This window comes from Metopolophium dirhodum, chromosome 1 (genome assembly GCF_019925205.1).
Source record: "Metopolophium dirhodum isolate CAU chromosome 1, ASM1992520v1, whole genome shotgun sequence".
Classification (NCBI taxonomy): Eukaryota; Metazoa; Arthropoda; class Insecta; order Hemiptera; family Aphididae; genus Metopolophium; species Metopolophium dirhodum.
The window spans coordinates 23,298,220-23,307,042 of NC_083560.1; the positions used below are offsets into that span (position 1 = coordinate 23,298,220).

Consider the following 8,823-nt stretch of genomic DNA (forward strand, 5'->3'; position numbering starts at 1 on the left):
TTCTATCTAAAATCATTTTTATTCTTTAACAGATACTCATAATTGTAATTTGTTTTACTGTTATATTTTATGTTGGTTGCCATGGCTATTTTTAAACACTAAATATTGTTTTAAACACTTAAATATTATGGAAAAATAATTTTAATGATGTGGTCTGAATTTGAATGCCCCACTACATCTTGGGCACATTGCTGTTTACAATATATTATATCCAAGTAATTGAGTAAATAAATATATTAAAGTATAACATTTTATAATATCAATGTTATTTGAATTTAAATAATATTTACCTACTTTTTACTAGTGTTTTTTTAAACCTATATATAAAATAAAAAAGATAAAACTGTTTTGAACTTGAATTAAACATAAATTTCTATTAGGCTTAAATGTATAAATATTTCAATGAAAATTTTTTTTATGAAAAAGAGCAAATCAAGAGTCATTTGTGCTGCCTTCAAAGTATGGGTATGCTCATTTATCATTCTGTTTTTAGTAATACAATTTTATCCCAATATTAAATATTAAATAAAGGTTTTATTTACAATTTATTAATGAATTCTATTATATTTAAAATTAATTTATAATACACAAATTAGTTTTTATTTTGTGAACTCAGCTATCTCATGCTATGTCAGTAAAGGTTATTATAAAATCATAATAAATTACATTTTTGTCATACATTATAATTTCTTTAAAATACATTATATAATATTGATGATAAAATGATTTTTGTATTTTTACTACTTATGTTATTATTCTTAAGCATGTGGCCTAGCTTATCATACTTGGATAATTTGCCACTGAAAACTCCTTTATTTTTGCTGCCTTGACTAATTGTGCAACTTATTGATCTACACTCAAAATATTTTCTAAAAGCAATTTAATATTACAGTAAAACCTCTAAATATCTGACGCTTTCGGTCACAAACATTTTGACTGCTATTCAGGAGACTTTATAGAAGAACGTTTTTGGTTTGAAAATAACCATCCACTATTTATTACAGCTAGAGGTGTTTGTTATTATTAGAGGTTTCAAAGTTTATACATAAAATTTTGATTTATATACAAACTATAATTATTATACATATTTAGTTATATTTTAGTTAATATTTTCTTAGGTAATGAGCGGAGTGAAGGATCTAGTGGTTTTACAATAGTGTTTATTTTTGTATTTTATTTTTATTCTGTATACAACATTTTTATCAGAAAAATTGCTTTGATTTCAACATATAGTATCTTATCTTATCTTATTTAAAATTGGATCAAGATGGTACTTTAAAGAGGAAATTTTTCGATTTTCTCAATAGTTATTTAATGCCACAGGAAGAACCACAGATAAATTACAAAAAACCACTAAAAATGGGATTTTAATTTCCTATGCTTCGTTTATCACCATAGAAACGAATAAAAATAAAAATGAAAATAACGATTTTAGTTAATTTGTTGTAATTTATAATATTAAATCAACATATAGGCTATAATAAAATATAAAATATCTATACCAATGTTCTGTCCCCGATCAGAATCGTTTCGTATATAATGATATGATATCATTGAATTCAAATTTAATACATTCCATTATACAGAGATCCACTTGTAATCTACTGTACAGTAGAGCTACATCCATTTACCCGCTTTTTTTAAAGTAATATTTAAACGTTTTGCAGGCACAATTATATTGGTTGAAGCAATGAAGAACATAACATTCAATCAATCAAATGGCTTTATAAAAAGTGCTGCAAAACAGACAGTGTAGTTTTGAGCCTTAAAAAAAATACGTCACAACTTACAGAAATTAATTTTACTTTATTTGGTACATCATGCCGTTTTATTCATCAAGTACCTCAAAATAACATCATAAGGTGATGAAGTCAATTTCTGAAGTTTTCGGCTGTATCTTGGCACATCTCGACGAGTATAGTGGGCGATTTCCTCCCAAATTCGATCTTTGAGTTTATCCAAATGAAGTTGATTTTTAAAAATATTTTTTCTTCAGGTAACCTCACAGAAAGTTGTCGCAAGTTCTCAAATCAAGTGAGCATGAAGGGAACTCCACGTCACCTTTTAGAGAAATAAGTCGCGCGGAGAACATCTGTTGGAGTTGAAGGCTGTTCTCCGGACCAACCCATTTAACGACTGACCACAAAACAACCAGTCCGACTCAATTATTATAAAATTAATACATTCATTGCTCCGCGCAAATTCATAAAAAGTTTTCCAAAAAATCTAAAAAAATATACATATTTTATAACAATAGTAATATAACACAGTTTTTCTTATAGATATTTTAAGTTAAAATTTGGACAAAATTACATATTATTAAATAACCAAGAATAACGATTTTAGTTTTTTTTTTGTAATTGTATAATATTAATTCAACTTATCGGCTACCATGTAAATAATAATATAAATATGATATAAAATATCCTAGACTGACAAACCGTTTCTTCTCAGAATCTTTTTTCGTATGCAAAGAAATTATGTCATTATATTAAAATTTTATACTATCCATTGCATGACCCAATTGTTTTCTACAATTTACATTGTTTCTGAATTTCTGTAATACCAACTATAATATAATGCATAAAAAAGAATATTTGCCTATTAACAAATATAATATACAACATAGTATAGATACACATAATATACAAGCAGTAATTTAGTTGCATTTTTTTTTTTAAGGAACATTAATGAAATTTTTTTTCCATTTCTTATCGATTTCTTCATTTAAACTATGGCTGTCATTGTAGACTTATCTGTTATAAATTTAAATATAAACTTTATATTTTTGTCTTTGTAAAAAAGGGCTCAGTTCCCGTTAAATATATATTTCACAATTTGTTATATAATATTATATACCTAGAGATTATAAGTACCTATTTTTATCTTTTCTTTATTTTTAAAATCAAAAGATTTTTATTATTAGATCAATCAATATAATATATAAAGTATTAAAAGAAATAACAAAAATTACCTACACCTTTAATTTAAGCTTGTGGTCATGTAGGGAGTTACAGTATAACATAATAAATCATAATAAACTATAAAATAAAAACCTTTGTCATCATCTAGATAATATTCTTACTTCTAAATTTCATAATAGATTGATCACTCTAAAATTAAACACAACAGAATTAAATGATTTATTCAGAACGTACAATTTGGTACCTATATTATGTGTTTTGTAACACGGAGACAATAAATGCGGGTATGGCGTCCTATTAACATTATATGTAGGTCCCATCTTTATATTTATAAAACAAGGTCAATTGTCAACTTATAATTTAATAGTATCTATAGGAGTTAAATTTTATTTTAGATGGTACCCCCCAATTTATTTATTTAAAAATATAGTTTTCTCTAGCTATGATTTTAGATGGAATTAGAAGCATATTAATCTTTACAGAATGTTGTATAAAAGTTATCATTATTTAAATTTGTTCAATATTTTTATAGAATCTAGGAGGATGAGAAAAACAAATAAACATTTAATAAGCTTAGTTTCCAGAATTTTTTAACTTGTCTGCCTCCCTAAAATTGTACATGAGGGTGAATTACCTAATACATAATATTTTATGGTTAAATATTATAACAATATTATAATAATTGTACTTAAGTATATATATATTTGTTTTTAATTACACGAATTATTAAGTATTAGAATTATGAAATATTAGTTTTTTTATAACATTAAATGAAGCTTGAACGAGTGCATAATTTATATATTTTTTGACATCTCTATTAGTAGTTACACTGTAAGACACAAGCGAGTGTGTTGTGTCTGATCATTGAACAAATTTAAGTCATCTTTAGTTTTTCTTTTAATTTATCAATGTTTTCGGAAAGGAACAGAAAATATTTAAACTTATGTAGGGACTTATTAAGTCATTTTTGAGGAAAATTAATTAAATCCTATTACTTATTAGCATGATAATATTATTACATCTAAATTACCTATGCACATACTTTTAGTAACTTACTAAGTATGACTTTTGATATCATGAGAATGGAAAAACATTTCATTTTATTTCCTCTGCTAAGGAAAGAGTATAGCTACAAAACGCTGTCAATAAATAGAAATTCTATGATTCTTTTCACAAATTGTTTTACTGTTTTTTGACCTTAGTCCTGCCAACTTGTTTATCTAGAACTTTTATCAAATAATAATAATAATAATAATATGTATTAAAAACTACAAAATTATCATCTACTCAACACAAAACTATTAAACATTTACTTTAATATTTAACTCAATATTTGATTATACTATATAAAATATAAAAAATTTGTTAATGTATATTATGTATATATTTTAGAATATGAATATCAGATATTAAGACTACACAGTACATTATAACATGCATAAAAATTTTAGTTTAGTATAAAACAACAACAAAAAGTTGTATAAAACCACTCAAAGCTACCGTAGCATTATAAAATTATATATTTAATATTATTGAAGTAATTATATGTGTTTTCTTATACTTTGATTTAAATATATTTAGTTCTGAATAGGACATAGATAGGTACTATTTGGTTTTGTTCAGTGCTTGAATGGGAAAAAACTTAGGTGGATGCAAGTGGAAATATAAATGTGCTACCTATAAATTAAAATTTCTTAGGGCCGTATTCATATAGTCGATGCTTAAGAATAAGTATTGCTTAACCCTTAACCTATACTTATGGCTCAAATGAGATTCATAAACGAGACTTTGGCTTGAGAAAAGAAAAATTATTAGGTACTTGGTGGAGACCTACCTTAAGAATTGCTTTTAGTTATTATCACAATTTTTTTTTTAATTATCAAAATTAGCTTAAGCAATATTTATTCTTAAGTATTGACTGTGAATACGACCATTATTGATTAGGATATAATTAGAAGAAGCATACTAAAATATTTTTAAAAGAACCGGTAACTAGTGCTACGTATGGGACCTGTCTACTCCGCTCCTACACATAGTTAGAATATACGAATATCTAATGTACTAGGATAACACATAGATGGTTGGGATGATGTCAGCGTAGTGCACAAGACCCTGGGAGAGCAACATTATAATTGTTAGCAACAGATTCAGCATCCACCAACAGCCAGATGATAGAACCCGAGCAGGTAAGAATATCTGCGGGAACTGCGCGGCGCGCAATAGATTCTATGAATTAGATCTTGGCAAACAAAATCCCATTTTTGAGCGGTTTTTCGTAATTTGTCAGTAGTTTTTCCCGTGGCATTAAATAACTATTGAGAAAATCGAAAAATTACCTCTCTAAAGTACCATTTTGATATAATTTGCTAAAAGATAAGGTACTATACCTTAAAATCGAAGTACTCCTTCTGGTAGAAATTTTGTATACAGGATATAAAAAAAAAAAAAAAAATAAACACCATTGTAAAACCACTAGCTTCCTCGCTCCGCCCAGAATCTAAAAATACAACAAATTTAAATGACAGAAATAACATACTATTTTTATTTAAATTATAAAAAATAACAATTTATATTAAGCCCTTTTAAGACTTCAACCTTTGAAGTACATTTTGCAACTGAAAATCATAGTAAATATTAAACAACTTTTAATAACAAATAAATATATGAAAAATAAGGAAAGACTTGTAATTTTCCTACTTTTAATGTCACCCTATTGTTTAATTTTAATGTATTTCTATTCATATCAGTATAACTATAACACTAATGTCTAATAGCCAATGGCCATAGATACAAGGTTTTTGCTTTGAGATCGATAAAAAAAAAAATTGAAAATTAAAATATTGTTATACATAATATATTGATAAAATATTATTATCACTAACATAAATTATAATAAATTACCGTCATTCTTATGTAGCATTTTTCTTGTACATGTTTAATGGTTATATATAACTAACTTCGGTGCCCTTAAAAAGTTACAACTCTAAAAAAAATTGTGATTCTTCAACTTCTTTTGGGTGTAACTCGTTGTAGTAAGTGCAACTAAGACACCCTGGTAGGCAACCGACTATGTCGTATCGCGGACAATGTGCGACAGCATATCAAGTAGGCAATCCACCTGCAGTAGATTGCAGACCCGCCGATGGGAGGCTATAAGTGCTACTCGGCAATCTTTATAGGCGAAAATTCTATTTGATTCATGCTTGTAACTGATCTAACCAATAACCAATGTCAACCAATAAAATAAATAATACTAATTTTTACTAATCATTTCTCCTATAACCAATAGCAACCATTTATAAACGAAATTTCCATCGTAAATCTCAAAATTCTTGTTTGAGCACCTTCTTGGGTGGACCTACCGGGCCTAATTGTGAATCCAAACCAACCATGGAACTAACAAAAAATGTCATCAAAATCGGCCCAGCCTTTCTCAATTGATGAATAACTATACATTTTTCACACCATTTTCATATAATATACCTATATTAATACATAATAGGTATAATATACCTACTTATGTAATTTATTTTGTTAAAAATGTGTTATTAATATTATCATTATACAGAAGGTATATAGGTAGGTACATATTATACGAGTGCAACATGTAAATTTTTATTTATAATGAACAATTTGAAATTCTATAATAAAATATACGTTTAAAACAATTGAATGTTATTTTAGTGGTCTTATAGTACGATCGCGTTCCGAATATTTGCGTATAAAATGCACTGCAATACGTAAAATCACTGCATAGGTGCATGATGGACATTGGACATAACTCCTCTCCAGTTCGCCGATCTTCAACCAAACCGATAAGTCTGGCAGATGTACACATCTCTCAAACATTGTCGCCTTTGGAGTCTGGGTGACTTAAAAATGCATTAGCGTGGCGATACAAAAAGACATTAGGGTTGAACCTCCCTATTTCACCAAATCTCGTAGCCTATCCTACAGCGTATTATTGAATAAGTAGTATATTATAATGATATATCATACTTAGGTAGGTAAGTATAATTCATTTAGTACGATATACGGATTTTAATCTATGTAATCTATGGTTGTACCGTGTTATCACTCAATTTTCGTTCAGAGATATTAAATTTAGATTTTGGATACATTTTGAGTTGAAATGTTTTGTGTAGAATGTAATATACCTAGTAGATAATTTTAAACAATGTCTATGTTTAATGTTTGCTCCTTATAACTTTTGTAACATAAAAATAGCAATATATTATTGTATTTGCAATTTACAATTAACAATTAAACATCGTTTAAAATCAGCTACTACCTATATTTTACATTCTAAAGTAAACATTTCAACTCAAAATGTAGGTATCCAAATTTAATATCACCGAAAGAAAATCGAGTGACAACACAGTTCCTACAACCATAGAATAATTACATAGATTAAATTCGTTTAGCATATTAAATATATTATTTACCTATATCATTAAACCAATAATTTGCAGTATCTATATTATAGAATAGGTATGGAATTTTGTGAATTAGAAATATTCATCCCTGATGTCTTTTTCATGTCGCCACGCTAATGCATTAGTAAATCACTCATCAGACTCTGAAGGCGAAAATGTTTAAGAAATGTGTATTTTTACTTCTTTTGATCATTTTTCCTTTAGATTTTTCCACTAAACACATTAATATAATATAAATTAAGTAATTCAAACACATATTTTTTCAAACATTTGCTAAAAAATTCAAGACCTAATAGGTACCTAGGTATATAATTATAATACCTACATCATTAGCTTCCTATCGTTCATTATTATATCCGTAGTCGCGGAGTGAATTTAAAAACAAGATTTGGTTATCTTTGTGACCACGTACTTAAATTGGTAAAAAGCAATGAATTAGACGTAATATGTTGTAGGTACCTATAATTTGTGTTAACTGTAGAATTAATGAGTTCAGTTACTCAACTTCAGTGTAAAACAATTTGAACAGTTAGAACTATAGTTGTACATAGAGATAGAAAATAACAATACGCGACTCTCTCTCTCTCTGCCCTCCAATTTTATAACACTGATAATTGGTATAGGTAGTCTAAAGAAGTAGGTATATGGTGTACCTAACAAGCGTTAACGAATAAAACATGTGGGTACCTACAATATTACAATGTTATACCTACCTCTGAAAAAATGTCGTCAGCCATTTTCGACGCTTCGATGAACTTTGTATTATATATTTTTTCGTCTTCCTCCTTGTAGAAGACGTACCCGTGCCGCACCAATCCATTTATGCCAACTGAAGGAAACGGTAAATTTGATAAATTCTCCTTATGAAGGACAGCAATTTCGGTAGACTCGTGATTTGGCTAAACATTAAAGCATTATTCGGTAAATCACACTAAACACTTATCACCGATCAGCTCACGTTGGGCAATAAGAGATCATTTACGTCATATAACAATTCAACCAGTTCTTCGTCATGATAATGAGGTTTATATTTATTTACAAATTTTCTTTCATCATTCAACCTATATTGCCCGTTCTGTATAAATAATACAGATGCATAAATCAACATACTTGACGTAGGTACAAAATATTATTATAATTCATTTTTATAAAATTTTATGTGATTTCGTATTATTCATAAATGTTTGATAGCATTATACAATTATCAATTGTTAGATTATTTGTGAGACTCTGTGGGAAGTGAGTATCTACCTCCTCAGTAGTGCTCCCCAAGTGAAAGGATATAAGCTAAGAAATATTATTACTTACTATTATCCGGACTAATAAAGCTAATTGAAACACCATTGTTAAAAATATTTGCATTATAAAACTAAACATCATGAACTATAATCAATTAACAAGTACCTACATAACATAATAAAACGTAATACAGTAAAATATATTATATTCAAAATTAAAAGAAA

The 8,823-nt window shown here is 27.4% G+C and overlaps 1 protein-coding gene across 1 annotated transcript; it reads right to left on the bottom strand.

Annotated features, from left to right (window-relative positions):
- Nucleotides 1–7,473: 7,473 nt before the first annotated feature.
- LOC132933736 (uncharacterized) lies at nucleotides 7,474–8,737 on the bottom strand. Its single transcript, XM_061000013.1, has 5 exons — nucleotides 8,669–8,737; nucleotides 8,319–8,435; nucleotides 8,074–8,259; nucleotides 7,566–7,573; nucleotides 7,474–7,507 (listed from the first exon to the last, which is right to left on the bottom strand). Exons 1-5 carry the CDS (start codon nucleotides 8,735–8,737, stop codon nucleotides 7,474–7,476), a joined length of 414 nt encoding a protein of 137 aa, XP_060855996.1.
- Between the last annotated feature and the right edge of the window lie 86 nt (nucleotides 8,738–8,823).